Raw genomic sequence first — 23626 nt, 5'->3', positions numbered from 1 at the left:
TGATTTTTATTTTCATTTCCATTAATCTGTTTATCTATCTTATATAATACCTTCTATTATTCTAATATCTTCTATTATAGAGGGAGGTATTGGCTTATACATGTACGGGATAGGAGATACACGATTATTCCTTATGAACTAACCTGATATATAGAATATTTTAATGAAACATACATGTTCGGGATAGGAAATACATGTTTGACGCATCCTCACCCAAACTACTGAACTGATTAACATGACATTTATTATGCATAGAGATTCTGAATCTAATGTGAATTGATAAAGGTTAATTCACATTTTTATCAAACAATTGATTTCAATTTAATGATTAGAACTAATATATTCAATTTGTGATACTATGCCCAACCAAACAGACCCTTCACAAAGTGGATTCGTGGTTTAATTATTGATAGCACGCGTGACTCATGAATGATAAGTTGCGGGTTTGTGACCAATGTAACTACTTTTTTCAGAGAACCTCCAACTCTTATGAAGATCTTCAAAGTAATTTTGACAAAATAGTAAATTATCATTCCATTTTTTTATGTTTCCTGGTCATAAGGCGATGCATTTTACAATAAATTTTTCCCCGGTGCAAAGCACGGGTTACCTGCTAGTTCACAATATTGAATTTTGATTTTTGAGGGGCGGATTTTCGACCACATGCATGAAACTGAATAAACTATAATCAAATAGAGCAATATGAGCTATATATAGGCTATTGATTTTCTTTATCATAATAGTTGGGAAAAACACGGAGTAAAGAACAACGTACTTCATTGTACTTAAAACTTCTTTGTTATTGAGTGGTAGAATGTAACAGAATTGACTAACTCTTAAGTGTTATCTGTAGTTTCCTGCTTATCTTATCCCCCCCCCTTATTCCTGGTATCTTATTCCCCACGTACTAGTCCAATCACTGTCTAGCTCATAATTGTTTAAAATGAGCGCTGCTATTCAGAGACTGTCGATTTCGTGTAATTGGTTTAAGTAATTGGGAGGTACTGGGTTGATTCCCGGGCTGGCAAATAATTTTTGAATAGTATAAATTTTGGGTGGTTTACAACATTCAACTTTGGATTCTGGTTTAATGATGAGTATTGATTGTTTCAGATCTTATTGTGAACTGAAGCAGAAGACGTGTGGTCAATGGGTGGTTGCGGTACCCCTCCACCACTGCCCAACCACCGCAGCCTGCAACCAGCAGTGTGAAGACAACAGGGAATTTGTATGTGGATCAGACAACAATTTCTACAGGAATCAATGTGAGATGAAACGTGATAACTGCGGGTCAGTTCCCTTAATATCTACATTATCTCAATCCAATAATAGTATATTGCGCTTATTCTAGTTGCTATCTTGTTCATCCTCAATTCAAATCAAATCTGCAGGTACTAATAGTCCAGAAAACAAAGTGATATAGAAGGAAGAAGGAAGTGTTTGGAAGTCTTTATCGTCCATATTGGACGATTAGTCATGTGGGTGGAACGAATTGTTTAGAAAATATAAGTAAGCATATAAGCAGAGAATTTAAAAAATCAACTGTTAAACCACACTCATTCCTTGGGCACAAGAGGTAGGGATAGATTTGATATGTTCACCATCCAAGTCCTAACCAGTACTAACAAAGCTGGAAAGTCGAAAATTGTGTACTAAACATTTACTCCAAATTAATTTGTCAATTGATCTACTGTTATTAAACTGAAAATTTTACACTCTACACCAAAACTGTGTCGATAACAATCGATAAAAGCGAAATGACACTAATTCATTAACTTTGTCATACATGACATTACATGACATGACATGACAGGGATTACTCCCTCACTGATTCATAATTACCAGTTCAAAAAATCTACTGGATCAATTCGTTGGAATTTGGCAGATATGTACAGTTGACCTTCTAAGAAGCACACTAAGGAAAAAATACAAAGATACGCCAAAAATCTGCGTTTTTTAAGCGTTTTCGCGGTTTTATCAAGAACTAATTCACAAAAAATGTTCAAAATTGTTACACAGACTTAGCTGAGGTCTACATATAATGTGCTGGGAGTTTTGAGATGACGCCAAATCCCCGCTGACCACCCCCCCCCCCACAAATGGCACCACTGCGAGAAACACAACATGTCTGCTTTATTTACACAGATGACATCGATCTCATCGATCTTGTTCTAGTGTGCGAATGAATGGAAAATCACATACAGAAGTTGCTAGTTGCGTCTTATTGATTGCTTGTTGCGCTAGTGTGTAAGCAGACTATGACCACACATGCGAAGCAACTCCATTGATACATGAAAAAACAACTCCTGCTTTCGCAGGTGAGAACAATTCGCAGGTGCGAAAAATATAGTCGGTCACTTAAATTCCTTGTTGCTTGCTGCTCAACTGTGCGAGCCGCTTGAGAGGCTCAATTTTGTTTACTGTAGAAATACATGCAATATCAGTGTGGTATGTCTACTGTTTATTTATTCTTTCTTTTTGTTTGTACATCAATAATAATAATATATAATAATAATAATAATAATAATAATAATAATAATAATAATTTAATAATAATTTGTTGAACATGAATCAAAAAGAAGCCTTGATAGGCCTAATTGATGTAGCCATACTAGCAGATGAAAATTGTCAAAGAACAAGAGGTGAGAAATTGAGGAAGTATCAAGAGCTAGCATTTGAGCTCAAAGATATGTATGGGCTCAAGAATGTTAGAATAATCCCAATCGTAATATCTGTGAATGGTCTGATTCTTAATTCAACAGTGGAGAGCTGTAAGGTTATTGATGTCTCAGAAACTCTGGTAGGGAAAATGCAGAAGTCTGTTCTGCTTGATACAGCTCGCATAGTATGCCAAACGCTCCAACATACTTGGTAGAATACTTTATCAATAATAGAAAATAATGCCAAGAGGTTGCATAAATTTTGCCCCTCTTCGCATAAGCTATCCGCAACTGCGTGAAAAAGAGAATAATAATAATAATAATAATAATAATAAAAATCTGCTGACAGACAGAACAGTTGCTCATAATAGGCCAGATATCATCCTCATGGATAAGGTAGCCAAGGAAACAACACTAATAGATGTTGGCATACCATGCTGCCACAACTTGGACCAGTATTATAATGAAAAGGTCTCCAAGTACCTTCCCTTGGTTGCTGAGATCAAGGATGTCTGGATGCAAGAAAAGGTCACAATTGTTCCTGTCATTATCTCCACGGTTGGAGTTGTAACAAGAAAAGTGTCAGCGAATCTTTGTCAGATGGGAATATCGAAAAGTGCAAAATATGCCATGGAAAAAGCAGTTGTTCTCAGCACAGCATCCATTGTGAGATCATTTTTGAACATTTCAGTTAAGTAATGCACCAAAGTCTTGCCAAAGGCCGACTTTGACTGCAATAAACACTCACTTGTCATGTGATGAATGAAATAACAATAATATTTTTTTTTATTCAATTTTTTCTCACATTACATAATATGATAGTTTACAATGTTCATGATAGATCATAAAATAATAACATCTTATATTTTATCACATAATTATGTCGTGAGAATCTATTTAGATCTCCATAATATAATAATAACAATAATAATGATAACTGTACGAACTGAAAGAATTAATTTAGATCTCCTATTATTATTAAGATTTTGTGGCTACCCCATGAAGCTAATTTTAGCTTATATTGGGGTGTTGTTTCAATACATTATTTATCAGACTTGCAAGAGGTTCATAAACATAATATAATTCCTTCTTCTTCTTGTATTTATTAATAAATATTTTTTATGATGTTTACATTTATATGTTAAATTGAGTTATATGTTGATCTTCTATTCTTCTATTGATTTGTTATGAAATAGCTCTTTATTTCTCTTTTAACTTCTGCGTATGTGTTGAGGCTCTTGAGGTGATTGGGGATGCTGTTGAGGATGTTCGGTACAGAGTATTCCGGTATAGCCTTTCCCATTTCTGTATAAAAGTCTGGTGTTCTATAGTGCTCTATATTGATATTAGTGGTGTTCTATATTAATAATAATAATAATAATAATAATAATAATAATAATAATAATTCAATTCAATTTCAATTTCAATTCAATTTATTCATTTCTTCAAATTACATTACAATCATAATACACTCAGTGCTTTTAGTTACTCCTCTAGCTTATAGCTAATTGAGGAGTGTCAAAATCATTTACATAATAATAATATATTCACATTCAATCATTACTGTATTTATTCTACATTGAGGAAATTCTTGAGAGTTTGACATACAGTAAGTTCCGATTTTCACCACTTGAGTCGCTCTTTAATTCTTTGACTGTTCATACACAAGTAACGAAATTCAGATGGCCGTAGCCGTCAGACTAGAGACTACACAATCGAACACAACACAGAAGCACAATAAAATAACCTTCAAAATTTATAAACATCAGTAATAATTCATTACAATATTTTTTTATAATCTTAAACCTATCAGCATATTACATTTTACATACAATACTTTCTTTCTATTTTCCATATTAAAATCAATCTAGCCTATTGGAATTTTTATTTTTATGTTTCCTTTTCTTCTCTGTTCACTAACTTTAGTATGCTACTAACTTTACATATTTATAACATGACTACTTACTAACCTGACTAAATTTTAATGAATTGATTCGAGCTGAAAATTGGTGGCCAATATTAGATTTAAGAGAACCATCAGAGATTTATAACGAGCTAGTTAGAAGGTTCCATAGCATTTATGATAGGAGTATAATAAAGGTCAAGTTAAGAGCAAATAATATACATAATCCCTGGTTCAATGATAGTATAAAGCGAATGATAGAAAGAAAAAATGAGGTTTGGAAAATGGTTAAGAGGAACAAATATAATATAGATCTGAGAAATCAATTTAAAATTATTAGAAACAAGTTGACTGACTTGATTAGAAAGGAAAAAATGAATTATTATTTCAGAATGTTTAACAATAACTTTAATAACACGAAGAAAACTTGGGAAATCATAAATAAATTTGTTAACAAGAAGAAAAGACCAGCTCTAAAACAATCAATTAAGGCTAATTTTAATTTAAATGAAAATAATCAAATAATGAACTTAACAGAGAGATTTAAAAGGAGCTTTAAAGAAAAAATAGAAGAAATTACAACAGAGATGAATGGACAACATTTTGATTTGACCTTGAACTTAACAGAAGGGAACTACACAATAGGTAATAAGATGAGTATGTATTTTCAAAAAATGAAAGAACAACACCTCTATAGTATTATTGGTAAACTTAACAATAGATCATCTGCTGGTCCTGATAAGATCAGATCACTAGATATAGTAAATAATATTTTCTATCTAAAGCTGGTACTTATGCATCTATTTAATCGAATAATTGAAACAGGGAAGATACCTCAAAGCTTAAAAGTAACGTATCTCAGACCTATCTACAAAAACGGGGTAAAGAAAAGTGTGGATTCTTATAGGCCAATAGGATCGATTTCAGTAGTCATGAAAATCCTGGAACACTTTATTAGTATGCAATTGAATCAATACTTGACTAGACATAATATAATAAATGAGGCACAATACGGTTTTGTTTCAAAAAAATCAACAATAGATTTGTTAGAGAAAATGACAGACGATATCTTTGAGGCCTTAGATGATAATAAATTTGTCATAACAGTAGCAACAGACTTAACAAAAGCGTATGATCTAGTGAATTATGAAATAATGCTGCAAAAAATAAAAAAAAATAGGCATTGGTGGGAATTTGCTGAAGGTGTTTGAAAATTACTTTGTAGAAAGAAAAATTAATGTAAACATAGATGAATATGTTAGTACAGATTATAATCAAATATGTGGATTGATTCAGGGCAGCATTTTATCTCCTGTTTTATTCAATTTGTATGTGAACGATTTAGCAAGTCTCAAATTCAGAAGCAAATTACTGCAGAATGCAGATGATAATATTCTATATATGATACACACTGATCTGAATATAGGTATGAGATACATGCAGGAAGACTTGAACTTAGCGAATAAGTATTTTTTCAATAATGCTATCAAGATAAATTCAAAAAAAAACTAAAGTTATTATATTTAGAAATCATAGAATCAATATCAATATACACAACCATAGGTTAATATGCCATAAGGTAAATTGTCTTAGAGATAGGTTGAGAAATGATTGTACATGTCAACAATTAGAGTTCAATGAAAGTATTAAACATTTGGGAGTGTTTTTTGATGCAGACATGCGATTTGGTTCACATAATGATAGAATTTTGAAAATTATGAAGGCTGCTCTGTATAAGTGTTCTAGAATTAGCAGGTGCTTTCCAATTAGTACTAAAAGAATAGTCTATTTTACCATGATACAAGGTGTAATATTTTATGGAATAACATTGCATAGTTTGGCACCAAGTTATTTGAAGCAGCCTGTCTATGATGTATTTAGGAGAATAACGCAAACTTTGTTCAATGGAATTGAGATTCACTTGTTGGGTATCATGTCAATGGAAGCTCTTGCTAAATATACTGACCTGTCCAGAAATTATTTTAAAAATGAATTCAGGGAAGTTAATGAGATAGGTTATGATTTAAGAAATAGGGCATTTAGACCGCAAAGATATAATAATAACTATGGTAAGAGATTATCAAAATTTAGAATTCCTTACCTGCTGAATTGTCTGCCACCTGAGTTGAGGAATTTGCAAGAAAAAAGCGAATTGAGAACAAAATTGAAAGATTTCTTCATAAGAATAGCTGAATAGGATAAAACATCTTTTTCCAAGTGATTTTATTATGTGTTAGTGTGTAACCTTCCTTGTTAATATAATAGCTTTATGTTCATCTTCTATAGAACATTGATCTTCATCTGTGTGGTTTTTCAGTAATTTAACTCCTGTCCAATAGTGATCTGCAACCTTGCTTTCAATTAAAAAGGAAATATAGGAGCTACTTTCGTCTACCTTTAAATTAACGTGATCCAAACAAGTTGATACCAATGTATTATTATAGATTTCTTCTCTTGTTGGTTTTTGGATACTGTTATATAGGCCATGAGAGTATAACACATTTATATAATTGTTTGCCCCGTACATGTTTGTTAGGTAACATATGTTGATATCTCCCACTATGACGATGTTTTTTTCATTTTTTATTATTTCAGATGATAAAAAACTGTCTAGTTCCTCATTGAAAAGATTCACATTTAGATTAGGAGGTCTGTATATTGCTATTAGTATTACAGTCTTACTTCTACCACAGAGTTTCATAGCAACCAGTTCAGCCGATTCAAATTCTATATTATATTGTTCTACTTCATACCATTGTTTATAGAAAATTCCTATTCCACCACCCCCTCTTCCATCCGACCTACATTTCATTAAATTCACAAATCCTGGAATTCCATACAAATTGATTTCTTCATTTTTAATATTAATTTCGCTAAGAACTAAAACATCTATCTCATTAATTATATCATTACTTTCTGCTCTCAAAAAATCTCAATTCTTCCTCAATGATCTAATGTTAATGCTAACAATATTCACTTCATTAATTGATTCCCTTTTTTTAAAAAACTCTCTAGATTGACTTAAATTTTGAAACACTCTGAAATCCTCATCATTATTTAAATCATCGTTATTTAATTGAATAATCTTATCTACCGAATCCACTTACAATATTATATTTTTTCTATTTTACCAATTTCTACTGTTTTTAAATTGAAATAAGAACAATATACTATTTATTAATGATAATATGCAATTGATATTTATGTAGGCTGTAAAAAAAACAATAATAACAGTATCCTAACAATCACAGAACGATAATAATACTAAGAATAATGTATAGAAATTTCTTTGTTTCCAGATATTAGTGAAAATAATCTTATTAGATTACTTGATGATAATTTGACTGTAAAAAATAGATAATTTATTTGGCCAATGATCATTAAGTGTTATTTAAATCATTTTATCTAAATCTTCTAGCTTTATAATCCTAATACCTTTGGAAAGTTCATCCTTTCTGACCATGATTCTGTCACCGTTCATCCAAACATATTTATAATTTTTCTTTTTACTAATCTCCTTTACCTTCATCATCAGTGTGTTGAAATAGGGCGTCAGGTGATCATTGAAGTATATTGCCTTCTTGGGAAGATCGGGGTTAATTAATCCAGTATCCGGCTTACGTTTCCTTGCTGCTTTGATGATTCTATCCCTGACCGCTCTCGAGTTTAGTTGCAGAATAGCAGGACTATGGTTTTCATTTTTTGATGGCAATCGGTGAGTTGAGATATCTTGCGTTCTTATATCTATTTCCATTTTTCCCAGTAAAGTAGTGATGCTCTGAGCTAGATCTTCATTTTTTTTGAAGGGTATACCTGAAATGATGATGTTCCTCGATCTTGCATACTGCCGCTCACACTCCACTGTTATTTTCAATTCTTCCAACTCTTTTCTTAGCGCTGCCGAATCCCCTTGAATCACTTCGATGTCTTTCCTCATTTCTCCTACTTTCTCTTCGACATTCTTGATCATCGTCATCATTTCATCCATTTTCTCATTGATCACTTTTTCTTGTTTTGCAAACAGTTTTTCCATCATGGATTTAAGCGCGATGTAAGTGGGTTCTGTAGGTTCATCTTCGACGCTATTTAATCTGCTCCTATTAGATCTGCATTTTGAACATTCCCATTCTCCTTTTTTCTGACTACCTTTTGCTTTCCAAGTATTTTTAGAGACTCCAGAACAGCCATAGTGAAGACCGGATTGACATCTGCTGCAGACAATGTAGTCGTTATCAATCGGTAAATCACTATCACAAACTGAGCAATTCATTGTTCCTCCTTGTATAAAATTCAATTCAATCAAAATAAATTACGTGAATGGATTCAATTCAGGTATTCAATTCTCACTTTTCTAACCTCAAATTGCGATTTCAGTACAGTCCGATTTTCATTTCACCACATCTCCTGCAGCCACTTCTTATCACTCCTATCACTTTTAATCACTATTTAGCCAAGATAAAAAACTAAAACATATTAATTAAACTATTTTTACTATTATTAATCGATAGTTCATCCATACTTTGAAAACCACGTTTGGATTCTGGCACTGCTTCCTTGATTGATAATAATAATAATAATAATAATAATTACACAATTGTTCCTGTCATTATCTCCACGGTTGGAGTTGTAACTAGAAAAGTGCCAGCAAATCTTTGTCAGATGTGAATATCGAAAAGTGCAAAATATGCCATGGAAAAAGCAGTTGTTCTCAGCACAGCATCCATTGTGAGATCATTTTTGAACATTTCAGTTTAGTAATGCACCAAAGTCTTGCCAAAGGCTGACTTTGACTGCAATAAACACTCACTTGTCATGTGATGAATGAAATGATAAAAAAAAAAAAAATAATAATAATGATAATAATAATAATAATAATAATTTCTCTGGATGTTGGACGACACATCCAGAGGAGTTTATTCATAAATTCAGGAACATTACATATTATTTTTTCATACATTTTCAATAATATAACAATATTCAAGGTTTACAAAATGATACTTCACTATATAATATATGTGTTGAGGTTATCATCAAATTAATACAAATTTATGCTACAACAGATAATACAAAAAATCTAAAACTATATCTATTACCCTAAGCATCACCTAGTACAATGATACTAAACCGAGGTACTATTTTCTACCTATAAATTACCTCATTTAAAAAGAATAGTACTTTAATCTAAATCCTACTTACTATTAGTTCCTTACTACTTTGTAATTCTACAGTTGGAAACCGGATTTCCCTGTTTCCCATTATTTTCAAAATGCGTTTTCGAGTTTTAAATAATGGATCTATAAAACTGAAGTTAGCTGCACCCCAAACTAACAGACCGTATCTTAAAAAAGATTCAACTAATGTTTTGTATACAGTTTTTAACATTTCTTTGTCTATAGTTACATCTGGTAACACCTAATATTATTGCTGACGCTGTATTCCATTGTAATGCTTGATCATAGTATTTTTAGTCAGTCTACTGCCAAACTTCACTGAGAGCACTTCTCTCTTATCCGCTATATATTTTATAATTATGTATTTGAAAATGAAGTTTTCTTTTTAAAAAGGTGTTTGGTTACCCCAGAAGTATAACTTATGATACGCCTTAATTGATAGAATTTGTAGATATAAGCTTCCTTAGTTTGGCAGTTGTATATGTTTTGTGCTTGTTCCATTTCAATGAATCATCTACTATTATTCCTAAATACTTTATATTGTCAGAGCATTCTATCAGTGGGTAATTACAATTATTGTTACTATTTCTATCACAATTATGAAGCTTCATTGTTGTCATGTGTGGTTTTGTGCTATTTGTTAAGGAAAAAGTTAAAAATTTTGTTTTTTTCTGAATTTAATGACAATAAATTATTTCTTAACCAACTAGTGATTTTTGTGAGTTCTATTTCTGCCGTTTGGAACACTTCTTCCCAGTTTTTTCCTTGAAAAAGAGAAAATATATTTTATAATTATGTATTTGAAAATAAAGTTTTCTTTTTAAAAAGGTGTTTGGTTACCCCAGAACTACAACTGGTGCCCGAACTACCTTCCTTAAGTTTTTTCGAGGTTGTTCATTCAACAACAAGTTTTATTCGTTTCGCGATCTTTAATTTCGACTTGGTGAAAAATCCAGAAAACCAGTGAGTGAGGTGAACCCTTCAAGACAAGTTCTCTGCGTACCACACCTGCGACCTTCGAAGTTCAACCTGGCAGACAACGAAGACTCCTTCCACAAATTTGAGCCGGAAGTAGAACTACCATCAACTGTAAGTACAGATGCGAACATTTTCTTCACTTCATCTTCTACACTCATTCGACCGTCAAAATTAAGGTGCATACAGGCTTTCGCTCTGCTCCGCAACCGAACATCACTCCAGCAGAGCAATTGATGATCGACCGGGGAGCAACAGTGGTTCGACCGTGGAACTTGAGAAGATCTAACATCTTCCATAACGTTCATGATTGATTGATTGATTGATTGAGTACTTTATTTATGTAGATTACAATATATACTGGCTTATATACTTATATACAATAGCTTACAATACAGCAAAATTATAGATGAGTTTACATAATATAGACTAAGAAAATAACTATTGAACTGTATATGATATGAAAAAGCAATTTGTAATATAATAACTATAGATAATAATCATATTGTTATGCATCTACATAAATTGGCGGAGCTTTGGACATATCAATGTCCATTCTTTGGGAAGAATATTAAAAATATCCTCCCCACTAACTCTCTACCAAAACGTTAATTTCGTTATTTAAACTAAGGATTTATTTATTAATGGAAATATTGTAAAAGTTTTAATCAATATCAATCAGTTACATATTCCCTTTTTTAATCATCACAAAATTTGTGAAAAATTGAGTTAACTGGATTTTCTTCTTGTTTCCAATTTTCTATTTTTTTGTTTTATTTAATCCTTTTCCTATTTTTATGTTATATTAGAGAATTCTTTCCTATTTTTCTACACTCCCCGTTTCTTTCCCCTTGTAATATTAATCGACTTTTGCTATAATTATTGAAGGGCATGATTATATATCCTGTCTATCTTATTCATTGATTCTGCACTTTATTATCACCCATCCAATAATATCCATGAAAATTCAAGGTCACCATACTAAACCAACACTATAATCTATTAAATCTCTCTAATTTATCCTCACAATACTGCAAAGAATTATCAATTATCCTATCACCAAGTAAAATTAATTCTCATAATTAATCATCCCAATACAATTCAAATATTATTTATTTATTTTTAATTTCCCTAATTTCACTTTACCGTATTGGAATAGATTACTCTCCACTGTCTGCATCACCAAATTAACTGTGACAGTATACTATTTATTATTACAAAATCCCAATTAAGCTCTATAAACTTTTCTCAATTTTCTTGTCATTTATTATACTTATTTCAAATTCAAATTGACTTATTAATTAACAATTTTACTTTTCCTATTAAATTAAACTTTTGATTCTCACTACCCACATTATTTGGAAAAAAAAATTATCTCAAGAAATTAAATAATAAATTTTGACAGTGTATTGTAGCCATTTCCAGCTATCAATCTAACGAACCTTTCAACTGAGGCTTACCCTGAAATTTCAAAAAAATCCTGATCTTTGTTAGCATTCCATCTATTTTCTTCAGACCCCATAAATCTTCAGAAAGGAACCACACCAGTCACCAGATTAACCTAATTTTAGCTCATACTACTCTGAGTACCTTTTGCTAAAATTCTATCTTCCATTCCACAAATACAACAAGGATAGTCCCAGCTATAAACCTCGATTTGTCATATGGACCTCATCTGAGTAGTGCCCCTTACTACTGGCGACACTCACTCCAGATACTTAATTCATCAAACAAAACTACAACTTCTACAGATAAGATCTCTCACGTCAATCTATCTAAGCTCAAAAAAAAATTACCACAGACTAAAGGAAACGTTAACAAACCCTATCACGTCTGACAACTCTCTTCACAATGCCAGACCACAAAATACACACTATATTTTCTCAATTACTGACACCTACAATGCAATATTATCAAACAACTGAAATTCCAGTACTAATCAGATAACTAAATTTTGATAGACAAACATTTCAAAAATATAATATAGGATAGACAATGTTGTCTCGGCACCAATCTTACAGTTTGTTGGCTCACCAGACCTGCTATGGTAGATTGGCATCACGAACAACAAGACTCAACGCTGCACCCATCATCTATCAGCTCAATCAAAAGCAAAATCACTGCTCACAAGACTTGGTGGTCTTTGATGCAACACTGAAATTGGACTTCCATTAGAAGATGCAAGGACTAATTTAAACACAAAATTGAAACTCACACAAACAAAATAAATCAACAAAATTACTCAATTATTATTATCCTGGTGTACTGCTCAAAGCCAACCTTACTTCAACTTTATAGCCAATTATCCAGGCTACAATATGCAGTGTTACTATCACTACATTGTTCTGACATATCATAACTTCCACTAAATTTCTGACTGTCCCTTACATGTCATTTTCTATGAGAATCTCACTAAATAAAATTGTCCCTACACCAGTATAATGCCTTGAGCCAGGGCATCACAGCTAAATGGAAACACAGACAGGGAAAATATTAATATTAATCACATTAATAAAATAATATAAAATTCACTTTCAAAACTACTTCAATTAATTGATCTTCAGCATTTGTATGCTGCTCCAAACTTCAATAATCATTTCTGGAATCAAGCATTCATTAGCCATAAAAATGTTTATCAATTTTATGAATAAACTGATTTGAAATAACCATGAAAGTCAATAAAAAGAGCAAAAGTGGCAGAGTGGCACAGTTCTATTGCAAATAAATGCTCTCTATCAATTTGGTGCCTACAAAAATAGTTAATGATTTCATTTTTATCACCAGAAGTATCAAGATTTTTGAAACGTTTAATTTACAGTATTTATATTGTTATCATAAAATATTTGAAGACATTATAACCAATAATATTTTTTAATTTCAAAAATTATATGAATTGTGTTGTATTGTAGCCTACTGTACAAAAGATTCAATTGAATTGTTACATTAGGCAACTTGATAGCCGTTTATTCTACAGAACACTTTGAAAGTACAACTTCCTTTCTTTTCTGTGACATTGTACATTCAATTTGAATTTGAACAATATTTTTCATTTTTCAGAATATCAGGGGACTTGTTTCTTTCGAAAGGCAATATCCACTTTCATGTTTTTGGATTTCAAGTGAAATTTTGGGACATTTTTTGATAAAGTTTACATTTATAATAAGTGACAAAGGAATAATATCTGAAACTCTCTCGTGAAATCCAAAACCATACATTCTATACAAAGATTCTACACAAAGTGTCCAGCAACTCTCTGAGAATACTTGTGAGGGCCAATGTTTTCTTAAAAATGTTTCTTAAAAAATAAAACTTCAAACCTCAAAAAAAACGGAATAAAAGGGGTACAAAAATATTTTTCAATTGCAAAGGGAAGAAAAGGTTTAATTCTGCTATTGACAATGATTAATACCCGAATTACAGATCTAGTAGCCTGAACAACAGTTTTATTTCTGTTTTGTATCATTCTAATTGGTTCAAATGATACGCTGCAGATTACAGACAATGGATATAGGGATGGGTATCGAAAGACAAAACATCGATGTTTTGAAGATTGATGTTTTTTTTTATCCTAACATCGATAAGTGAAAAACATCGAACAGTAAACATCGATGTTTTTGAACATCGATGTTTTTAAACATCGTTTATCGCCCTACGTTTCTATGGATGATACTATTAGTCCAGTCAATATAGACATAAAAAAGTGCTTGCAATTTATATTGTAGTTCTGATTTTTTAATATATCATTTGGGTACATAAGAGAAGTCCAGAACCAATTTCTTCAGCTCCATTCCAGCCCAAGCCAAAGAGCCACCCCACCAACCTCCTTTTATACACCACATCGCTGCAACCCTCGGCCTCCCTCATGTCTTCCGGCAAATTCCTATAGATAATTTGAGCTAAGTAAAACGGTGATTTAAGTTCTATTCCATGCATTAATCTGGGGATAGAATAGCCATGGTTATTTCTTAGTCTAGTATGGTAATTGTGCTGTATGTTGGCAAGAAGTTCTATTTTATGTTTCCTAATATATGTAAGAATTGTTTTAATAAATAGCTGTCTTAAATTTAACACAGGGAAGTCCGAGAAAAGCAGCGACGTGGGGTACCTGGGTTCTTTTTTCAGGATGGTCTTCATGATTGTACGTTGGGTAACGGCCAGTGGCTCCAGGCATGTGGATGATACCCCTCCCCATGCTATTATGCCATACTGCAACACTGATTGCACGTAGGCATGATAAATCCTCCTACACAACCTGATGTCTAGTACATTACTGAGTTGAGACAGACCATAAAGCAACCTCCTAACCCTCTGTTTCAAATTCTGTACATGAGGGACCCAACTCAGATGATTGTCAAAAATAACCCCCAAGTATTTATATTGGTCGACTCTCTTGATTGACCCACATGCACATGCAGTAGATTCTATATCCCTACAGGAATGCATTTTTACTTGCCTAGAACCTGGATCAGATTGGTTCCTGGTCACTATAGGCATATACTTTGTTTTACTCAGATTTACTGTTAAACTATTGTGGTCAAACCAATTTTTTATTCTAGCGAGATCATTTGTGGCATTTCTATAAACTTCCTCCCATTCTCTACCTACAGAAATTACAGCAGTGTCGTCAGCAAATAGAAATATTTTACTTGTTGTGTTCAATTGGGAAATATTATTAATATATACCAGGAACAATGTTGGACCCAGAGTGCTTCCCTGAATTACTCCAAAGTCAATATTGTCCATTTCACTGGATTTTCCTTCAATTTGAACAAATTGCTGGCGCTCCGAGAGATAACTCCTGAACCATTGCAAGGCGGTATTTTTAACTCCAATGGCCTCAAGTTTATGCAATAGCTTATCTCTATCAACTGAATCGAAGGCCTTGGCCAGGTCCAGGAATGTGATAATAGCCTTATTTTTCAATTTAATTGACTCTGTTATATATTTAGTTACTTCAAATAGGGCATCGTCAGTATTTTTAGATTTTTGAAAACCATATTGATTTTTTGCTAAGATGTTATTTTTTGTTAAATATTTTGTCAACTGTATTTTAACGCACTTTTCAATAATTTTGGACAAAGTAGCAAGAAGAGAAATAGGTCGGTAGTTAGTTAGTTCGTTTTTTGGCCCTGATTTGTAAATTGGAATGATTTTTGAAATTTTTAATTTTTCTGGAAATTGACCTGCATGAATGCTTAGATTTATTAGATGATGAATAGGGTTAATTAGTGAATCTATGTTTTCTTTGAATATTCTTGTGGGTATGAGGTCATGCCCAGGGGCACTCTTTCCTTTGAGACTGTTTATTACCACCCTAAGTTCCTCTTTGGTAACATCCTTAAACTCAAATACTGTGTTAACTCCATATTCGTGATCATTAATTTCTGGTTCACCAACCGGGCTTAGGGATCGAGATAATGAAGCTCCAACAGCAGTGAAATATTTATTAAAACTATTACAAAGATCATTGACATCTTGGATTTGTGCTGAATCTCCAGTTTTAGCAAATGCTCCAATTGGGAAAGGTTGATGTGCTGTAGCTTTTCCAGCAATTTCTCTCACAACGGGCCAGAACTTTTGTGGATTGTCTGATACTTCATCAACTTTATTCTTATAATAATCATATTTAGCTCGCTTAATTGTTGAGTGTAGGAGGTTCCTGTATTGTATGAATTCGTTTTTTAAAGCAAGACAGTAAGGTTGTCTGTTGAGTTTTTTCTTTAATTTATCGCGGTGGCGGATAGAGTTTACCAAACCTCTGGAAATCCATGGTTTTATTTTTGTATTTTTGGATGATATTTTTACTTTTGATGTCTTATTAAGGAGAATAGTCTGGATAGTATCAATGAATAAATTAGTTGAAAGATTGATATTATTTTCATTAGTAACATCGTCCCAATTCTGTCGAGACAAGGAATTCTTAACACCGTTCCAATCTATTTTTGAATAATATTCTTCTTTTACAGGTGGTTTGACAAATTTTTGAGTTGTTAATTTCATGCATATGGCATAATGGTCAGTAATTGCAGTTTGGAGTACAGTTGTTGCTACATCAAAAGAGGGCGGTAGTCTGACAAAGTAATGATCGATGCAAGTGTTGCTGGCCGGTCTGGTCACCTTGTCGACACAAGACACAAGGCCCGCCTCGTTCATTACATCCAGGTACTTTTCTTCCAGTGTATGAGGATTAAGATTCAAAAGGTTGCAATTTATATCGCCAGAAAATATTTTTAAACACCTATTGTTATTTACCCGTTCATTAAAGTATGACTCTATAGATTCTACAAAAATATGAAGATTTGAGTTGGGGCTGCGATAAATTGCCAGAATTTCACACGGAACACCAGCCCAGTCAAAAGTGAGGGAGAGACATGTGGCTATACCCCCCAATTGAAACTCGCAGCACGATGCAGATATTTCATGGTCTATGTAAACGACAACTCCATCACTTTGATTAAGATTGTTAAATGACCTGTACAAATTATAACCGGGAATTTCCATCAAATCGCTCTCATCGTTCAGCCAAGCTTCCGTAAGTATTATGCATGTGAAACGATAGGCCAAGTTCTGCAATACTACAAGGAATTCGTCAATGTTTCTTCTATAACTTCTAATATTTTGTTGGATTACAGTAAAATTTTGTTGATTCGCATCACCGCCCCTCCCAAGCCCTCCGCTTTCAATAAAATTACTACAAAAATTCTTAATATCTGAACACTCTGTGCAATTAATTGTTGGAATATCTAATAATTCTACAGCATTTCTAATCATAAGAAAAGAAAAGAGCAGCAAAAAAACCTAAACAACGGCAAGCCGTCCGACCAGACGTGAAAATAAATATAAAAAAGAGGGGGGAAATATATAATATCAATTGAATACAGGAATTCTTAAAAAATGAATAAAAAAAATTGAATGCCAGTACAGTATAATAATAGATTGAGAAGAAAGAATTTTTGAAGCAAAAGAGAAAAAATTGATTAATACTCGAAACTTTCATTCACCTAGATAAGGATACTTTTGTAGTTTGTAAGACGTAAACAAGCGATAACGAAGATGCTCGGAATCATTCTTGATCAAGGTATACTTTATTGATTAAGCTAGAAGAAATACATAAGCCTTTGCGAGTCCAATTTTCTCTTAAACGTTAACATTAATAATTTATGTCTTGTATAAGACAGTATAGTTATAATATTAATTTTTCTCAACTCTTTCATCGTGTTTGATACTGACACTTAAATAGGAGACTTAATGATCAGCACATTTCCACATCAAGAATAAATTAAATAAGAATATATTACTTGAAAGCAGCTAAAAACTTATACAGTAGCTTATTTACTTATAAAGGCTTACAAAGGCTTAAATATTTTAATATATTAAAATAATTGATGTAATGATATAATTAAAATGACATAGAATCGGATAATAAATGATCTAATAAGAAGAAATGGAATCTTTGAAACAAAGAAGAAATTAAAACTTAAACGTTCCGTATCTCTACATAGATAAGGAACTCTGTAATTATTATGGACAGGTGGGTGATAATCAGGATATTCGGTGCTTTATTTATCAAATTCCTTCAATTAGAATTTAGCCACCTCTACCAGTCTAGAAAGAAAATTCAGTTTTAGGTTCGATAGCAGAATTCAGAGTAGTCAATTTCTTAATATTTAATAGTGTGAATGTATATTATTTTATTGAACTTATTTATTCATTTTATAGAGTTAGCAAGGAGTTTATAATAGGTGTAGCATGCTAAATTATTATTAGTATGCTAAATTATTATTAGTATGCTAAATTATTATTAGTATGCTAAATTATTATTAGTATGCTAAATTATTATTAGTATGCTAAATTATTATTAGTATGCTAAATTATTATTAGTATGCTAAATTATTATTAGTATGCTAAATTATTATTAGTATGCTAAATTATTATTAGTATGCTAAATTATTATTAGTATGCTAAATTATTATTAGTATGCTAAATTATTATTAGTATGCTAAATTATTATTAGTATGCTAAATTATTATTAGTATGCTAAATTATTATTAGTATGCTAAATTATTATTAGTATGCTAAATTATTATTAGTATGCTAAATTATTATTAGTATGCTAAATTATTATTAGTATGCTAAATTATTATTAGTATGCTAAATTATTATTAGTATGCTAAATTATTATTAGTATGCTAAATTATTATTAGTATGCTAAATTATTATTAGTATGCTAAATTATTATTAGTATGCTAAATTATTATTAGTATGCTAAATTATTATTAGTATGCTAAATTATTATTAGTATGCTAAATTGCCAGAATTTCACACGGAACACCAGCCCAGTCAAAAGTGAGGGAGAGACATGTGGCTATACCCCCCAATTGAAACTCGCAGCACGATGCAGATATTTCATGGTCTATGTAAACGACAACTCCATCACTTTGATTAAGATTGTTAAATGACCTGTACAAATTATAACCGGGAATTTCCATCAAATCGCTCTCATCGTTCAGCCAAGCTTCCGTAAGTATTATGCATGTGAAACGATAGGCCAAGTTCTGCAATACTACAAGGAATTCGTCAATGTTTCTTCTATAACTTCTAATATTTTGTTGGATTACAGTAAAATTTTGTTGATTCGCATCACCGCCCCTCCCAAGCCCTCCGCTTTCAATAAAATTACTACAAAAATTCTTAATATCTGAACACTCTGTGCAATTAATTGTTGGAATATCTAATAATTCTACAGCATTTCTAATCATAAGAAAAGAAAAGAGCAGCAAAAAACCTAAACAACGGCAAGCCGTCCGACCAGACGTGAAAATAAATATAAAAAAGAGGGGGAAAAATATATAATATCAATTGAATACAGGAATTCTTAAAAAATGAATAAAACAAAATTGAATGCCAGTACAGTATAATAATAGATTGAGAAGAAAGAATTTTTGAAGCAAAAGAGGAAAAATTGATTAATACTCGAAACTTTCTTTCACCTAGATAAGGATACTTTTGTAGTTTGTAAGACGTAAACAAGCGATAACGAAGATGCTCGGAATCATTCTTGATCAAGGTATACTTTATTGATTAAGCTAGAAGAAATACATAAGCCTTTGCGAGTCCAATTTTCTCTTAAACGTTAACATTAATAATTTATGTCTTGTATAAGACAGTATAGTTATAATATTAATTTTTCTCAACTCTTTCATCGTGTTTGATACTGACACTTAAATAGGAGACTTAATGATCAGCACATTTCCACATCAAGAATAAATTAAATAAGAATATATTACTTGAAAGCAGCTAAAAACTTATACAGTAGCTTATTTACTTATAAAGGCTTACAAAGGCTTAAATATTTTAATATATTAAAATAATTGATGTAATGATATAATTAAAATGACATAGAATCGGATAATAAATGATCTAATAAGAAGAAATGGAATCTTTGAAACAAAGAAGAAATTAAAACTTAAACGTTCCGTATCTCTACATAGATAAGGAACTCTGTAATTATTATGGACAGGTGGGTGATAATCAGGATATTCGGTGCTTTATTTATCAAATTCCTTCAATTAGAATTTAGCCACCTCTACCAGTCTAGAAAGAAAATTCAGTTTTAGGTTCGATAGCAGAATTCAGAGTAGTCAATTTCTTAATATTTAATAGTGTGAATGTATATTATTTTATTGAACTTATTTATTCATTTTATAGAGTTAGCAAGGAGTTTATAATAGGTGTAGCATGCTAAATTATTATTAGTATGCTAAATTATTATTAGTATGCAGTATTATTATTCATCTAAGTATGCTAAGTTATTCTTTTTATTACATGGTTATCAGATAAATAGATAAGTAGACAGCTCTATAACATGATACGAATATCTTAGCATCTAGAGTCTCTGAATACCCTTAGTCTATATAAAAAGAAATAAAGAGCAAAATAAAATATGCAAACCTCTCCAATTGCAATATATAAAGAATGACAATAAAACAAAATAATATTAAAAGGTAATATTGAGAAAAGAAAAAAAAATTAATTAAGTAACACAAGAATAGACTCACTATTAATCAATACACTCAAAGAGATAAAAGGTTACTATTATTATTATTATTTTACTGAACTTGATCATTCATTTTATTAATTAAATAAATATATTTTTCCAAACCATAGTTGTAGTATTTTGTATAGTTAATATCACGTTATTTTTTAAGATCATAGTTGTAGTTTTTGTGTAGATCATATCAGGTTATTCTATAAATTGCGGTTCAAATTAATAGACAGCACAAAACAGTTTCGTATATCTTATAAAGTCTCTAGGTTCTTTTACCCTCAAAGCACTCCTCTCCAAGTTAATAAAGAGAAATAAAGTTCAAATAAAAGTATTTAATCCTTTCAATTATTAACTAAAAAAATGAAAAATAATAAATTCCTTAATAATTAGCTTGGAGATATAAAAGACTTTTTATTCCAAACTGTCCTGTACTCAGAGCAACTAAAAGAAGAACATACCACCGGGTTGAACAGTTACTTGACTTGACTAGGCGTGGGGTTGGCGGGTGCTGCACTGCCCTGGCTGCTGGTTGTAGGCGGGGGCGGCGGCTTAGGCGTAGTCTGGCCCCTCAATTTCTCCACATGTGCCAGGTCTCTCACGCGAAATGGTCGCTGATCCGCTGATACCCTCGCCATGATTTTGCAGTCCGAGGTCCATACATGCGACAGTTTCTTGTCAGTCATCAGCTCTCTTGCAGCGTTGAAAATCTCTCTGGTTTGAAGCGTTAGGTGTTCATTCATAAAAATTGGGCTGTCGGGGAATATGGGTCTCAGTTCCTTAGCAGAGAGTTTTCCTTTCATTCTTCTCGCAGCCAGCCACATTTCTTTTGTGCCACGAGAAGTGAAGTTTACGACTATGGATGGAGGCTTACTGTCTGCTGATCTCTTACCCCCCAACCTATGCGCAGCTGATATATCAGCTTGGGGGTAATAGTTTATTTGTAGCACGCGGGCAATGTCCCCTAGTATTTCCAATACATTTTCCCTGAAAGTTACGGGTACACCTGATATTATAATATTATTTTTCCGCGTTTGCTGTTGTAGGTCCTTTATTTCATGTTTCGCGTTATCAAGTTCATTTTCAAGACGCGCGCACTTTTTCTCCAATTTACTAACGGTTTCACATGTTTCATTACACTTATCTTCTAAACCTTTAAACTGTTTCCTCATTTCCTCCCAATTTGAATTATTCTCCTTCCACTTAATATTAGTCTCTCTCCTAAAATCGGTGATTGCATTTAATAATGTCTCATTAGATATTTCACCCGCCTCCGTTTTATTGCTCCTAGTTCCCGTAGCTAATGTGGCACATTCATCACACTTCCATTTTTTATTTTTAGTTGTTAGTCCGACACAGTTCAGGTGGAAAGCGGTTTGGCAATCTAAACACTTCACATAATCCTTGGTAATTTCCCCTTCACACCGTACACACTCCATCACACAAAACTATGTAGCCAATTTCACTTTAAAATAAAATAAAATAATCCGATTGAAGATTTTAACTATTATGACTTTATTGGTGAAAAATAGCACGCTGGCCGGCCGGCACTTGCTGTTTAGGAGCGCGATAAGATACCGTCCGTTTGCATCGGCTGCTCGATCTGAACTGAGCGATCTAGGCGATCAGGTAGAGCGCTCTATGTCATATAGATTTCCAGGTACACCTGACAACAATGCTCCTTGTATTGTGGAAAACACCTAATTTTCAGCTTCAACCATCATCACCATCTACTTTGTCCTCACATTGATATTTCGCACAATGACATAAGTTCATGGGTAAGAATCACCCGTTAGATGCACTTAATCTCAGATTGTAGAGTACGAAAAGAGCTTCTAAAGTGACTACAATTTTATCTGGAGCTAATGTTCCAATATTTCAACAGTTACTAACTGGAATCACAGCAATTTTGGACTTGTGGTATTCAAGTAACAGTCTTTCGAATAATTGAAGTCAGGTTGTGACTAGAAAGATACATCAACTCTAGTTCACAAGATTTGTCATCTTCATGGTTTAGTCTGAAACCTATCGGGATATCCTTGAGGATTCGGTCTTGAAATTACACCCTAAGTTAATTTTAGCAATCATTGATACTCATATCGTATTCATTCAATACCTGATAGATTTTTTAGGGAATGAAAATGGATAAAGTTTCTTATATGGATATCTGCACTCCTTACAATACGAGGACCTCTTTTCCAGAGCTAGATTAATTAGTGTTAAACACATGTTGAGGAAATAATTGTAGTAAGAAAAAACTCTTTCTTCCTAAGAAACGAAGAATCCGACCTCTTATTCAATTCTAAATAACTTACTATCTAACCTTGAAACGGGCCACAGAAGTAATGTAAATCTTCAAGAGTATCCAACAGTCTCACATGAAAATACAGAGAGTCTGATTGAAAAATAAAAATAGCAATCTGCCGGAAATCAAAACTTATGCGAGATTTTCACAAGAGTGATCTATATTAACAAAAAACACTTAACAGAATACTGCACTAAATATGATAGAGATAATAATTGTAATTCTGTAACTATTGCTTATTGCTCTCAAGATAATCCTCTTCAAACAAAAAAAAAAAAAAAACTTGTATCAAATTAAAAAATTAGAATTGTTTTTACTTTTTAGTTGGGAAAAACATCGGATGACCGATGTCTAGGTAAAACCATCAATAAGTGAAAAACATCCAACAGTAAACATCGATGTTAAAAACATTGATGTTTGATGTTGAAACATTGATGTTTTTAAACATCGATGTATCCATGTATCGATACCCATCCCTAGGATATAATCACTTCTGTATCACACGATTTGATACAAAAAATTGCATGGTTGCCTGTGAAGTCGGTATATGGGCAAAAGTTTTACGTG

The 23626-nt window shown here is 32.2% G+C and overlaps 1 protein-coding gene across 1 annotated transcript in view; it reads left to right on the top strand.

The window, feature by feature from the left end:
• The window catches only part of LOC111044942 (agrin), a 118903-nt gene that overhangs the window by 84549 nt on the left and 10728 nt on the right, over positions 1–23626 (top strand). Inside the window, exon 8 of the mRNA XM_022330216.2 lies at positions 1114–1290. Within this exon, the coding sequence (XP_022185908.1) occupies positions 1114–1290 (177 nt within the window). The remainder of the gene's footprint in view (positions 1–1113; positions 1291–23626) is intronic.

Source organism: Nilaparvata lugens, chromosome X (assembly GCF_014356525.2).
Source record: "Nilaparvata lugens isolate BPH chromosome X, ASM1435652v1, whole genome shotgun sequence".
Taxonomy (NCBI): Eukaryota; Metazoa; Arthropoda; class Insecta; order Hemiptera; family Delphacidae; genus Nilaparvata; species Nilaparvata lugens.
This window is presented reverse-complemented; position numbering and strand designations above follow the sequence as displayed.